The sequence below is a fragment of the Meriones unguiculatus genome, chromosome 7 (genome assembly GCF_030254825.1).
Source record: "Meriones unguiculatus strain TT.TT164.6M chromosome 7, Bangor_MerUng_6.1, whole genome shotgun sequence".
NCBI lineage: Eukaryota > Metazoa > Chordata > Mammalia > Rodentia > Muridae > Meriones > Meriones unguiculatus.
In genome coordinates, this window is record NC_083355.1 from 97,089,098 (window position 1) to 97,105,153 (window position 16,056).

Below are 16,056 nucleotides of genomic sequence, written 5' to 3' on the forward strand. Positions count from 1 at the left end.
CATAAATTTGTCTTATTTTACTGTTACAAAAAAATTACAATGTGAAGCTAAGTATTCATGTAGTTGTCTTTTTTTTTTTTAGGGATGGGGTCCCACAAAATTCATCTTTCTCCTTGTTCTTTCCAACTTATTAACCCTTCTTTCATTTGCTCTCTTTTTCAGTACTGAGGAAAAAAACAAGGTGCTGCTTTTTATTATATTCTACCTTCAAGTAGCCTGTATTATAGGAAATTGTGAGGTTGCTTGTCTGTCTGTCTTCCCTGTGGGTCATGAAAGTTCAGCTCTTAAGTCTGGGTTTACTCTAGCTCATGTTCATCTTTCTCAAACTTTTTATCGCAAAAAATTTATTCCTTATTATCTATTAGTCCATAATACAAGTTCCCTCATTTTCAAGCTACCCCTAACAGGCAAGATTCACAGCCAGTGAAAACTAAACGCACAAGAAGAAACAATATCCAATTCCAAGAGCTAAACTATGCTAGAATTTGGTGCAGGAGTTCATACAAATAAGAGAACCCTGAAACATAAAGTCAAAAATCTAAGAAAAACATTTTTGGAGAAAATAGGCAACACAAAAATATGGAAATCTGAAATGGTACTAGTTACAATTACTTAATTTCCATGGAACAATCAAACAGTGATATCTTCTACTACAACTGTGAATCTACAAAGGCCTACATTAGACAGCCCCCATAAACCCTCTTAACATTTCACTCCGTCTAGTCTGTCAACAGCAATCTTTAAAAGGGTACAGAGTTGTAGGAAATAATATCCATGAAAAATACCTATGAGTCAGGAAGATCCTTTTTGTAAACAACTAGAACACCTTTCACCTTTCCATTGCAATCCCCAAATCCTGTGATATCTTCCTTCCCTTGTTGTATAGAAAAGAGTTAGTTTCTCATTGCTGCAACAGCCAAGGCTACAGGAGCTTAACATTTTATTAACAGAAAGCACAGAGAAGCTTATCTTTGTGAATGTCCTTGCTTCTGCCTTTGGTCATCTCTAGGGCATTTTTAGCACTGCATGAAGACAGAAAGAAGCAACCAGTATGGGGGAAGTATGAGAGGAAGGAGGGATAATTCCCTTATTTCTACTGGGGCTTATTTTTAAAGAACAACTCAATATGGATAATATAAGCTTGGAGCAGTTATTCTAATGAAATTATGTTTACTTCTCTTTGCAAACATGATAAACACATTTAGTCAAGTATTAATATTGGTATGTTTAGGGAGTATCTCATGGGAGACAGTAATCTTTTTCCCTTCTTCATATTGTCATTTATTCCTTCTTCTCCCTCCCCACACTGAGACAGGGTCTTACTATATAGCCCTGGCTGATCTGGAATTCAGTATACAGACCAGGATGGCCTCCAATTTACAGAGATCCTCCAGCCTCTACCTATACCCACCATCACCCCCAAATGCTGGGATTAAAGGTGTGTGTCATCAATTTTCTGGCTAATCATTCTGCATTTTAAAGGCACAACATAAAGACATGGCTTGGGTGAAAGACTGGGGAGCAGTAATAACTTCCATCATCCAAAAATATATAGGGTTCAGTTGGTCTATGTTTAGGGTAAAGCTGTATACACCATAAATTTTGAATTTATTTACTTAATTGAGCCTTGGTGAGCCTGTAAGTTGTTCAAAGTTACCACACACTAAAATAATATAAAAGAAAGTAAACATCCAACAGAAAAAGAATTATGTCTTCTTAACAAGCATTTCTACTGGTTGTCATGATGGCCAAAAGGTTTTTGGCAGACATTACAAGATGTCAAAGAAAAATCTGATCTCTTTATAACTTTGTAGAACAGACCTGAGGGTGAGGTAATTCTAATTCTAAAGCTACGAAAGTTACCAGCACATTTCTGGTTCAGTTTGCTTTGTCATATGGTAGTGTGAACACAAGCTTAAGTACCACACAAAGCTCTACCACCTGTAACTCTCTGTCTAGACTTGGAGACTTAAGAGCCTGGAGTTGTCTTTGAGTCTCAGCTGCTTCAACCGTAAATGAGATAAAGGACTTCACAGCTGTTTAAAGGTTATATGAAACAATTTATATAAAAACTTTTATGATATCAAGCTCTTATAAGTGTTGGTTTTCGTCATCACACAGTGGCCATCTCAAGAAAAATAAGAGTGAACTGTGAGCATAAAGACCCTATAATCACTTGCACAGGGCTATGGGTAGAAACATTCCAAACATATGACATGACTAGGAAATAATAAATACCTTTAAGTAAGATAAACGTTCATAGTCCCAGATCAACATTACAGAGGAAAAAAAAAAAGCCAAATCAGTAATCTCCCAAGTTTGAAGGGATGAACTATTTATCTGCTATGACATAATTTGGCGAATAATAAAAATGGGTGAGTCAGGCTGGACAGCCAATTAAGAACATACAAAAAAACATACTCAGTGGAATCTCACTGCTAATCTATGTGCTAAAAAAAAAAAAAAAAGCCTAAATTTGATGAGCCCTTCCTTGGTCTCTACCCCAAAGCTGAATTCTAGGAAATTATCTTTTGTTCAGCTATCAAACATCAATTTCAGAAACAGCACAGAGGAATTTCATACAGAACTCAGGAGAGCAGGGTCAGAGAAGCAAAGATTGGAAAAACAAAAACAAACAAATAACAAAATCATCAAAACCTGAGCTCACCATTTATATACAAAGATAAGGTAGGTAGACATGAAACTCTGTAAACCGAGTGCTTTCCAAAGCAATGCTTTAAACAGCACATCAGCCCTAAAACACTGAAAATGAAAAATGCATTGTCTCTCTACTGTGTAACTCATTCACAAACCATACATAAAGGCCAAATAATGAGTGAATATATATACCCAACTCATTATTAAGCACACTCTGTTCTGTGGACATCCACCACATTGCATTATTATCCTTTGGACACAGACTGCAAAAACATAAAATCAGTCTTCCACACTCTAGCTCAAAGTTCTCTCATCCCAGCACTTACAAGCTGAGGAAGACTGGTACAGCTTTGAAGCCAGAGTGGTCTACAGATCTGAGTTGGAGGCTACACCTGGCTACATATAGACTCTATCTCCAGGAACCAAAAGACAGGGGCGGTGGGGGGAGGGTGTTAAGTAGAAACCCAGTGGCCTCTATTTCCTTCTCATTTTCTTCATAAGATTATTCTATCTGTTCTCCACTGCCTGTTTTGAGACAGTGTACATTTTCCTTTCTTTGTGCTTACACAAAGTCAAGATCATTTAGTCCGAGTCACAAATCCCAAGAAGCTAACAATCAAAAATAATAATACTAAAATTTAAAAACTATACATGCTATTTATTTATTTTTTTTATTAATTACAGTTTATTCACTTTGTATCCCAACTGTAGGCCCTTCCCTCATCCCTTCTCAATCCCACACTCCCTCTTCTCCACCCATTCCCCTCTCCCAGTCCACTGACAGGGGAGGTCCTCCTCCACTTCCATCTGATCAAATTCAAGTTTTATAATTAACATAAAATTGAAAATCATTGGGCTGAGTGTGATGGTACATGCCTTTAATCCCTGCACTTGGGAGGCAAAGGCATTCAGAGCTCTGTGAATTCAAGGCCAAGCAGGTCTACAAAGGGAGTTCCAGGAGAAACAGGACTACACACAGAGAAACCCTGTGTCAAAATGCCCCTACCTGCCCACCCACAAAAAAAAAAAAAAGATTGAAAATCATGGTGTCAGTAGGCAATTCAATCTGCATAGAAGAACAGTGTGTTCAAAGAGCTAAAAGAATCATGGAAAAATGTTTATAACTCCTTTAACCATGATTTTTCCAAGATCCACTTCCCTGCCTTTATTCTTGATCCCACCCATTATTATCTTATTTCCTGTTACCTTTTCAATCTTTATCTTCATGACTTCTTCCAGTCAATACTTCTATCATATTGAAGTTTTTCTATGCTTATAAATTCAGCAAACATAACCATCTAAAAGTTATGTCCATATGGCCTCTATGAGCTAAAACCATTTTAAACATCTATACTTTTTTAAATACTGTTTGCATTTCTTTTTTAATATAATTTTTTTATTTATTAAAATTTATTCACATTGTATCCCATCTGTAGCCCCACCCTCTGGCCTCTTCCAAGCCTGCACACCCTCCTTCCCTCATCTTCTCCTATGCCCCTTCCCCATTCCACTGATAGGGGTCATCCTTCTTCCCTTCCATCTGACCCTAGCCTATCAGGTCTCATCAGGACTGGCTGCATTGTCTTCCTCTGTGATGTGGCAAGGCTGCTGCCCCATCAGGGGAAGGTGATCAAAGAGCCAGCTACTGAGTTCATGTCAGAGACAGCCCCTGTTCACCTTACTAGGGAACCCACTTGGACACTGAGCTGGAATGGGGCTACCTCTGTGCAGGGATTCTAGGTTATCTCCATGAATGGTCGTTGGTTGGAGTATCAGTCTCAGAAAAGACCCTGGGTCCAGATTTTTTTGGTTCTGTTGTTCTCCTTGTAGAGCTCCAGACCCTTCCAGGTCTTTCTATCTCCCCCTTCTTTCATAAGATTCCATGCACTCTGCCCAGAGTTTGGCTATGCGTTTCAGCATCTGTTTTAATACCCTGTTGCATAGAGTCTTTGGAGGGCCTCTGTGGTAGCATTTCTATCATTTAGGTATTTTGAAAATTTTCATGTTACACTAGGAAGGCAAATCACATCACAAAACAAAATGGAGCCAGAATTACTACTATTAGTAGTATAGTGCCCCTAATAAGTCAGAAATATCTTAGAGAACACCATCACAAGGAATACAAAATATAAATCATGTGACTACTGCTACTGTAAGATGGAACAGAGAACTGTATCCAAATAACAGAAAAGACAGATATTGCACCTACTCCAGAGAGTCATAAAGAATTGAAAACCATGACATTCAAATTACCTACACAGCCTAATTCATATTCCATGTCTGTACTATTTAATAAATGCCCAAGAGCTAGATATCATCCCTGAAAATCTAAAATATATCAATATGCTTCCTTTTTAAATTACACTTTTTGTTTCACTAAATACCGATATTATTCCAGGTTTATTAATGCTATTTCATTCATTTACTTGTCCATTTTCTGACTCAAAAATACTTGACATGCCTGCTGTACTGTGCTTTAGGCACTGGAAGCACAGCACTAAACAAACATTTACAAATCACTTCCTTCCTGAAACCTCCATGTTTCCATGTATCTACATGTCAGTGGATACATTATCCATCCAATACATTTCTTTTCTGTTTTGGGGTTTGTTTTGTTTTGTTGGGAGGTTTCGGGGGGGAAGGGGTTGTTTTGTTTTGTTTTTGTTTTTCAAGACAGGGTATTTGTGTGTAGCCTTGGCTGTCCTGCACTCGTTTTTTAGAACAGGCTGGCCTCAAACTCAGAGATCCATCTGCCTCTGCCTCCCTGAGTGATGGGATTACAGGCTACCACACCCAGCTCCAATTCATTTCTTAACTGTTTATGCTGGACTTTCACTGAGACAAGAGATGTGAATCATGTGGACAAGGACTGTGTAAATGTTTGCCCAACAGCAGCCGCTATTGCTAAGACAAAACTCTCCATCATTGAGTTAAGCCAAAAATAAATAAATAAATAAAGGAAAGTAGATTGTGTTTATTTCCTCTAGTGCATGGCCACTAGGATTCATGGTTCATAGACATTGACTAAAAACAAACTGTGAAATTATCCTGTGCTGCAAAAGTCTTACTTTCTCATAGGCTATGAGATAATCCCCTTTGTCATACCTTAGTAGCAGTTTCCCTTTTAAAGCTATGTGTACAAATGTTTTCTTTTTTGCATTTTGGATACTCATTAATCTTAATACAAAGAAATAACTACAGGGTCAAATACTATTTACTGACAAGAAAGCTGAGTTGTAATGTATAGTTAACTAGGGAACATCACATATGGTACAGAAGATTCATACAGCTTTGATCTCAAGCTTCCATGGCCGGGTGTTATCGTACTGTCATTAAGAAGAAATAGAAATGCATCATTTGACATCTCCTGTAGCCACAGCTGACAATATTCAAGTGGCCTGGAGCAACAGTTCTCTGAATGTGGCCTGGATGTGCAAGTCTCCACAATAGCATTATTAAGACATGATTTCTCCTTTAGTAATTAATCCTTCCATGGATATAAAAATGTAAATAAAGTTACTGTTCAAAGGAATACTCTGTCCAAGGACTGTCATGTAAAAGTTCCAGGTTTTCTTAAGGAGACACTACAATAAGCTTCCCCTGATTCTTAGTACGTTTTATCAATACGGCAATAGATGCTGGCTTAAGGCCAACAGAACCTGATGCCACAGAGTCTTAGGCATTATATCTCTTTTTCTGTGATGATGAACACTACTGTCATGTACTTTTCTAAGTCATTTGTGTGTAACATTTGACTCTGCCACCATTCTTCCAAACTCTGCCTTTCTTAGCCCATCACATTCACCAATGAGCTTACACCTCCTAATATAGGCAGGCATCTACTTACTGTATTCATTTTCTGCCACCATAGCCAGTATAGCATAAGCTGAGTAAGCTGAGTAAATGACTTTTCCTTTGGTTTACACATTGCCATATTCTTACCATAGTCTTACTTGTTGAATGAATAGATATTTTGCATCAATCTTTTTATCGGGGGAGAAGAAAGTGTCTTACCAAGTCAGTTTTTACAGACATCCCATAGATATAGATCAAAAGCCCAAAAGAGGACACTGTAGCCAAAAGAAATTTCTCAGGACTCAACATTTTGCTTTGATAGTTTCAGAAATGAAGACAGATGAGAAGAGAAGAGACAAGGAAAGAAAACACTCTGGGAGAAGTCCTAAGTGAGAAGTACCAACAGGCCTTTTCCAACCCCGTCTCATGAAGGCTAAGGAGGGGGAGAGGGAGCGTGATGGACCCACCTCTCTTCTCCTGGTGGAACTCCTCCAGAAGCTGCTCCTGCCTCTCGATGTGCTCAAACAGACACATGAGCTCAGACTCCTTGTTCTCCATCAGGTCCCGGAGCTCCTGTCTGCAGAGTGCCAGCTGCTGCCGCGTGGCCTTTTCTCGGTTCTCTCTCTCTCTCAGCTCCTCACACAGCCACTGCAGTTTGGTCTAAAAGTAAAAAAGACATTTATATCTGCTCATTAAAAAGTAAAATAAACGTCCAGATGATAACAGCCTAAGAGACAAAAGACAGGAACATTACAATAATCTCCACAAATGAGAAAGTAAAGCACAGTTTAAACCTTTAATTTGCTTTAAAGTTTATAGCAGTTAAATGTTATTTCAGAAATTAAGCTATGAAAGTGAAAGACTTTTATAAAATACTCAGTGCACTCCATTATATTTAGAGAGACCACACTAGAGTTTTGCTAGTTAAATTTCCAGCCGTGACACAGGTGTTAGAACCTTGGCTTGGCATACAAGACAATCTAGTACAGTCACTCTAAAGTTTAAAAAACACCTCAGAATAGAACTTTAAAGATTGGGGAAAGGAGGAAGTGAATGTCTTCACGGTTACAATGACTAGAAATACACAGTGCCACGCACCCTACAAATCAGGTAGATGGAAAGATTGAAGGCGCGAAGAGTAACATCAACAGCGGCACATAACTAAGAATGTAAGTTAACCCCGAAACCTTCTTCAAAGACTAACTTTACCGCCTTCATCACTCAATCAGTTCAAGCAGAATGTGAAAGACATGCATTTTTCTGCCTTCAATACCTTCAACACAGTCTTTACTACAGGCAGAAGCAAGCTACGTAAAGCATCTGATAAAAGTGAAAATCAGGCTGGATGAGGGAAGAGACAACTGCTGGAGTACACATGCAGACACTGAAGCCCTGAGAGACTAATGGTGCAGAGGCACATGATATACACATTTCTGCTCTGGAAGACTATCACAGTTGCACAAAGGGTTAGACATAGACATACGCTTATAACTGAGCAATTCAACTAAGTAGAATAGATAAATGAAACCCATGAGAAAGTCCTGCAGGAATGCTCAAGGCAGCATAATTACAACAGTCCCAAAAGAGAAACTAAGAGGTCCATCAAATGGCAAATGAATTAAATATGATATGGCAACAGAAGCAATGTGAACACAGCATGTCACAAAATGGATGACCATGAAAACAACATTTTTCTACATGAAAAAGGCAATCACAAAAGTACATGTTTGCATGATTCCATGCAAAATAAACAAATCACTTGAAACATGGTAAGTAGTGGTTGGAGCAGGATGGGAGCTGGTGAAAGTAGGCTAAGGAAGTGACAGTGAAAAGTTATGATTTTCTTCCTAGGTGCAAAAGTGTTATAAACTTGTGCTGATGGGCATACAACTCTATAAAAATACTGAATACACTTAGAAAATCTCACTTGAGTGAGTGTGTTGGGTGTGTGTGTGTGTGTTTATGTGTGTGTGCGTGCACATAGGAGAGTACCATATACACAATTACGGAAGCTAGAAGTCAGTATCAGCTATCTTCCTCCACTACTCCCTACTTCACTTTTTGAAACAAGTTCTCTCACTGAACCAGGAGCTCAGAGAGGAGCACGTATTGGAAGCTGGAGATCAAGGAGTAACATATCTGCAAGCAAATGAACAAGGGAAGAGCCAAAACTTGACTATTTCAGATCTAATAGTTTCTCCATATCCATCGTAAGGTAGAAAGAAGAATCAATACTGGTAGCTAAGTTTTGAATTTATTCAAGGACAAAACAAGAACCAAGAAGCAGCAAAGCCTTGGGAATGAGAAGTCAGAGTGGAAAATGGAGCTCTTGAACCAGTGAGATACAGAAACAAAGATGGTTATTGAAGGGTATAAAGCTCAAAAGTCACGCACTAAAGCAAAAGCGTAAAAATGACTGTATATCCTGAGGGATGTGATGAGAATCATTTTGTAAGGGTAGAACCCTAACCCTGAGACCTGGTGTTCCTATAGGAGGAGAAGACACCAAAATTCTCTCCTATAGGATGTACACAAAAGATAGAGCAAGACACAGACAGGGTGGCCTACATAGTCAGGAAGAGAGCCAAAGCACCATCTTTATTTTGGACTCACCTCTGCAACTATGAAAAAAATAAATGGCAGTCAGTGTGCGGCATTTTGCTATGATAAGCCAAAAAAAGACCATAATGTGACCAATGACTTTAGTCAACTCCTGCAAAAGGCTTTATCCTACTGTCAAACAAAATTAAGATTCAGTTATACTTAGAGTCTTCATACAAAGTGAATATAAATATAGAATGTATTAATAATCCCAAATAAAATTAAAATTTATGCAAATTTAATCAACCAATAATCAATTATAAGAAATCGTGTTTGTTAGATAAATACCCAGCATCTTCATTAAGTATCTTGAAAAAGTGGCTTGGAACCCAGGACTTTAACCATTGCAAATTATAATTAGTTGGCAAGGCTATTAATCATACAGCAGAAACCTTCCTATTAACCACTCACAGAAGCATTTTACAGATTGCATAACAGACTCATTTATTTAACAACATCAACAAGCATTGCTAAATAAACCAATATAGGGAATTTGGAAATAAGGCAGTTTTTATCTCTGTAGTTCCAGTTTATAATTGGGTGAGAATATTCATAAGCAGCTAGTAAAACTATCACAAGGATCTTTCTATTCCATGAGAGCTCTCTACTGAGACTTATCATAATAGAACAAAGTCACTATGTAATGACTCAAAACTCAAAACCAAAGAAAACAGAAAATTCATATAAAAGATGATAGCTTATATGGTCAGCAATAACACTAGGACCCATAATTTTGCTGCTTTAACTACTATGCTTCCATCATCAAAACTCTAAAAATAAGTTTGAAGAAAAAAAGTGCTTGCATAAGAACCGGTGGGTGGGGGGTGGCAATTTTTTTTTTTTTTTGGACTATGCTAAGTCACCAAAATAAACTGAACCAGATCATATACTTCAAATACAAGTACATTTTTCGGCGTATATGGTACTAGGGATCAAACCCAGGGACTTACATATTGGCTTAGGCCACTAAGCCAATCCCCAGTCATTTTTTACTTTTATTTTGAGTCTCAGTAAGTCTATCCTTAAAGAGCATTGGTATCCTCCTGCCTCAGCTTCCTAAGAAACTGGGATAATAGGCCAGTACCATCAGACTCAGATTAGGATTTTAATTTTTAAATAATACATTCTATACATTTTACTAACATGATTAAAAAAGAAAGGTCTCCGTAATAACAATATATTTTAACACTTACACTATTTTCCCCTAATCTGTACAGTTTCCATGTATATAACTAAAGCACATTTCCAAAAAAAATGAAACAAACATTGAGTATAATAATTTCATTTTTATTAAGAGGACAAAATATTAGATGATTATTCATATCCTAAACAAGAATATATAAGATCAAATATTTTTCACACAAAGAAGCAATATTCAAAAATGTAAAGTTTTGTTTGAATGCAGAGCACAAAACTAACAAAGAGTTCAGTTGTCAAAGTAAACAAAATCCTTCTCAGGAACTCAGAAGGTTCTGGGCCGCCTCAGTTCTCTGACCTGCAGCAGGATCTGCAACTTCTATGACCGCACTAGGATTTCTCAAGCCACTTGAGCACTACCATGGTAAACAAGGGACTTTGCAATGCTAGCACAAGTAACATTACTGACACAAGAAGAGGGGCTCTAAGGACAGAACAGCCCAAGGACCCTGTGTTTCCTAATACTGTAGAAGTATATTTCCTTTTCTACAATCTTGTAGTTCATGGCTCTGAATTAACTTTTAAAAAATGCTTGGGAATTAAACTATGTAATGAAGGCTGGGCATGCCTGTGATCCCAACAATGAAGGACATGTACTTAAAGTCCGTGTGTTCACTACTCATCCTTCTGTAATTCTCAGGCAGAGGAAAACACATTGAGTGAAAAAAATGTAAAATCCCCAAAGTTGTATTCTTTGGGATAAGAATTTACTGAGCATCTAGTGAGGCACATTGTGACAAGTGTGAAAAGTGTAGCAAAGAAACAAAACACAGGAAGTCCACCATGGGACTTACAGACTGGAGGAGTGAGTAGGGATTCAGTGGAAAGGACAACAGCTAAGAAGGATGCCACATTCTGCACATATTCATTTGTTATACTTAAAGGAGTAATTAACACTAGACTCGGAAAACATGTAAACCACAGAGCATTTGGGACTGTGCCTTGTGCATGACATTGGTTTTCCTTTAGGCACTGTCCTGAGAATGGAACTGACATCTGGAATGGACAGTCATTCGAACTTCTATGTGGCCCCATCCTGTAGCGCTTGCCTACTCTAGATTTGAGATTTCATCCCTATTATCTCATCAGCAATGTTTCTCCACTTCCATTTCCCTCCATTTAGACTGCCATGTCCTTCCTTCTCTTCAAATACTTCAAAATATGAATTGCACTATTAGCTAGTTGGCTGTAGAGGATTCTGCCTGCTCATTTATTTAGGTATTGAACTCTTACAGTTTGACCTAAAAAAAAAAAAAGTACATCTCAGCCTTCATCACTCTCTGACATGATATCAATCTTTATTTGAATGTTATCACCAAAATCTGTCCCCATTTTTTTGTACCTGTAAATTTTTGAACAATTTCCACGAATCAAACCAAAGTATGCCTCACTCTGGTTGGTCTCCCTGATTTCAATCTTACCACCTCTAAGCTGGCTCTCACATCTCTAGAATGTGATGCAACACACAACACACAATTCCTCCCAATAATACAAACATGAGCAAGCCACTCCCTTTTACAAATTCCTGTTTTAAAAAAAAAAATTCCTGTTTTTTTTTATTTTATTTTCTTACATTAAATACCATTCTGGGTCTAAGCTCCTGAAAACGAAGGGATGCCTTTCCCTATAAACCTAATCCCCATCTCTGTCTGGAGCGTCCCCTCTGCCATTTTCTACCTCACCCTTTCAGATTCTACTTGGATGAGAGCACTTGGGAGTTTCTTTGCAATTTCATGTCCTCTCGGCATGCATGTGCTTCCACGAGTCACTTTCAGGATCTATCAGAGACATCAGACCTTCATGGAAGTCTCTGCATGTATTCATCAAAGCTCTTGCATATACTATTCAAAGTTTCAGCATGTTCATCTACCTTTTCAAACAAAGCAGGTTCCTCTAGGGCTTATTAATGTTTGTGCCACAGAATGTAATATAGCATCTAGGATATCATATTATTCTCTGTTAAGCAAAGAAAACCACAGCCTCCACATGGCCTGCTAGAATTTACAACAAAATCTCATCTTTAATCTACGTGAACTACTTGCTTGGCATTCTCTAATAGCTGTCTCCACTCCCTTCCTATAATGTCCCATCTTGGTGCTCCACAAATCTGCAAAGCTGGACCTACTCAGTTGGACTTCATGTTTATGTCATGCCACCACTGCCCACAAAATTGGTAAAAACCCCACGCAGCCTGCTAGCTCTACAGTTAACACTAACAAAAAAAAAAAAAAAATCATTGAGTAGATTTATGAAAACAATTACCAAATGCCCTCCAAGGTCTTTCCAATACTGCGAGATGTCAGGATGGACTAGCTGAATAGCAATTCTACTTTCCATATAGTTTCTGTTTCCTGATTTCAGATCTTATCTCCAATACTTATAGAGCTGTCTAGTCATAGTTCACGGACATTACAGGGTTGTAGCCCATCAATAACCTAAGCCATCTTTCCAGGAACTAGATTCAATTCCTCCCTAGTCAGCTGGTCAACACGGTATTTTTTATCGCACCCTTTTACACTGGGACGGAGCAGTTGTCTCACGCAGTATTAAAGCTGGTCTGATCACAAGTTCAACCCCATTAAATGATAAGGGAAAACTGCTCACTAGCTCCCAAATTAAAGAGCTATGATTAAGAGTCATCTCTGCCTCTAATAATTTAACTGAACCACAGCAGTGAAAGCTTTCTGTTGAGAAATGATAAAGATTTTAACTTGAAAGAAAATTCTAAGTACATTGCTCTTCTTGTCAGAACTGCAGAGTTAGGGAAAAGAAAAAGAGAAATGTAAAATTAATGCACAACAGAAGTTCCCAGCCAAGGAATTCTGAGATACCAAAACATGTACATTCTACATTTCCTATGCAAAAGGCAAAGATACAAATTTGCATCTATTTCTAGCAAAAGTGGTTGAAATGCACAAGACTGGTGTTTTTGAAAAAGGTGAGGTAAATTCTGTGTTCATTCACAGTATTTTGATTCCTTACAATCCTACCTACTGCATGGCGGACCTTCAGAGGGCCTCACTGTCATGACACCACTTACCACCTACACCTCCTCGGCACCCTCAGCAGGGATCACTCAAATATTCTCAACTTCTTGCCACCATTCACCCATAATTACCCAATTGATTTCCACAAGACTGTTATTTTTATGTGTATGGGTGTTCTGCATATGTAAATGGGTGTTTTGCCTATGTGTATGAGTGTTTTCCCTATGTGTATGTCTGTGTACCCACTTGTGTTCCTAGTGGCTCAAAATCCAGAAAGGGACTTTAGAGCCCCTGCAGCTGGGGTTAGAGATGGTTGTGAGCTGCTATGTGAGTGCTTGGAACCAAACTCAGGTCATCTGGAAGAGCAGTCAGTAGACTTAAGCACCAATCCACCTCTCTGGTCTTCACCTGATTTTTATAAGACCACTTGAGTGTTTTAAGCCCATTTAAGTGTTTACGTGCTGAGTCCTTGCAGTAGCCAACTATGACGCACTTGCAACATTAGTTCCCACCATCTCACCAGCACAAACATTAGCTGTGTCTTAATTTCCTATGTGCCTTTGTCAATGTCTTCAAACAGCTGTAACCACATAGCACACTTCAAAGAAGCCGTCCAGACCTCAGCATTAGCCCTGAGAATCATAAGAGCCACAGTGACTGACACAAAAGCTTATACAATAGATGAATACTAGCTGAATAAACAAAGACTCTGAATGACAAAGCATGCGGTGGAAAGATGTTAATTTGGAGTCAGACGGTAGGTGATCTGTTCATTCATTCTTCACAACGCAATGAGCATGCTGCTCCTCCTGTGAGGCTTCATCTTTTTCATGTTTTTAAATAAGTACAGTAGAAGTGGGGAGTATAGTCCAGGGGCACATACAATGCCTAAGACTGGATTAAAGCACAGCAAACAATCAACCAGCCAATCAACCAATCAACCAACCAACCAACCAACCAACCAACCAACCAATCAATCAACCAAATAATCGACAGATTTAAAAGCCTCTTCATACAGGAAACTAGAAAACTTGAAGTATAATACATTATAATATATAATAATCCATCTACTGTAGTATAACCCAGTTTATACTACAGGTGCTTTTATTATGAAACTTGAGTGAAATAAAAAGATTTAGATATATGGAGTGACAGATGGTTGTGAGCTGCCATGTAAGTGCTAGGACCCAAGCAGATATATGTATATTAAAGCTGAAGAAAATTATTCTACAAAGAGCTGAAAATGTACAGAAGTAATATTATTTCATATATTTGCAAACTGATCGAAGATATAAGAGTACGAATCCCATAGTGAAAAGTGATGGAAGGAAGAGAAGAGACATTGAGGAGTGGGTAACACAGCACGTACATGTATGAAATTTTCAGACAATAAAAGGGTACCACAGTGTAAAATTTTTAAATAAAAATAAAAAATTATTTCACTTTAACTGTTGATAATTTAAAACTGTTTTGTTGAAGAAACATGCCACAGAGAAGTTATCTTTAGGGCATAAACTAGACTCTTCTCATCTTGTAAACAACAACCCAGGGAGGGATTTGCTTTAGACAAGCAGAGTCAGCAGGCTGTGAGCTTACATGGAAGAATCAACATGCACTTAATACAAATGTATAAAGCAAACATGACTTCTGCCTTTAGACACTTCCAGGGAGATCCCAACTAAATAAAAGTCAAAAGAATTCTGTTACACTCTGGTTCATAATTCAAAATTGTTATCATCCTTTACTTTCCAATTCTTTGCCTATTATAAATTTGAGTACTACAAGTGAAAAAAAAAAAGAAAGTTAATGTTTCTCATATGTACTAAAGTAAATCTTCTTTAGCAACCAAGCATTGTCTTCTCAGTTACACAAAAAAATACATAGCTAAGCTAGGCTTGGTAATGCACCAGGAGTCAGAGATGGGTAGATCCCTGTGGGTTCAAGGCTGGCTCGCTCTACACCAGCTAATACCATGCCAGTAGGGCTACACTGTGAGACCCTGCCTCAAAAGAAAAACAAAACAAAAACATAGATAGATGATAGAGGATTCCATGATGAAATACCTTGCTTTCAGCTAACCAGCGATGTGGGTCACAGTGTATTTCAGGGCCAGAGGTAAATACCTACAAAAGGAGAGAAGAATGTTAAAACAAGTTTGTTCTCTGGCACAAATATACACAAATAAAATTATTGACCACAACATCCAAATTATTAATTCTTAAATGTAAGGATTTGCCAAGAGGAAGTCTATATGAAACACAGTCAATTTCAAAGCACACTCACTAAGTGTCTATTAAGCTTTATTTTCTTGATGACAATAAACAGACAGCTGATGCAGACATGTGGATGATCTAGCTGCAAGGCCGTTACTAGTCTCTGGAGTGGAGTCCATGAGGTTTCACCTGGCGTGCAACCTTGACTAAAGCCTGTTTACTTCACCTTCGATTTCCTCTTGGTGCTGTTGCATTCAATGTAGTCCAAAGAGGTTTAGATGTGCCTACATAGAAACTGAATTCTGTCTTGTCTATCCATCTTTATAGCTTGGGGTCCATTTTGTTTTAGTAAAGATTGTGCTTTCCATTTCAAAATAGTCACACAATTCTGTATTAAACTGTTGCCTATAGTAGTTGCCCTGATTTCCTTCATAACCAACTCATTTGTAAACTCTTTCAATATCTGACGTTGCCTTATTAGCAAGCTAAACTGCACTCAAAAGCTGCCAATGTCTTTATAATTATAAGTACAAATTATATTATTCCCAGTTCTTCAAATCTGTGCTGCATAGGATATTTTTGTAGGACTTCTCCATGTTGTCATC

General features: G+C 38.1%; 1 protein-coding gene across 3 annotated transcripts in view; it reads right to left on the reverse strand.

The window, feature by feature from the left end:
- The window catches only part of Cep128 (centrosomal protein 128), a 351,418-nt gene that overhangs the window by 187,767 nt on the left and 147,595 nt on the right, over positions 1-16,056 (reverse strand). For all 3 annotated transcript variants that reach the window (XM_060387987.1, XM_060387986.1, XM_060387988.1), the window contains exons 19-20: positions 15,302-15,361; positions 6,921-7,113 (exon numbers count right to left, since the gene is read on the reverse strand). In XM_060387987.1, the coding sequence (XP_060243970.1) occupies positions 6,921-7,113; positions 15,302-15,361 (253 nt within the window). The remainder of the gene's footprint in view (positions 1-6,920; positions 7,114-15,301; positions 15,362-16,056) is intronic.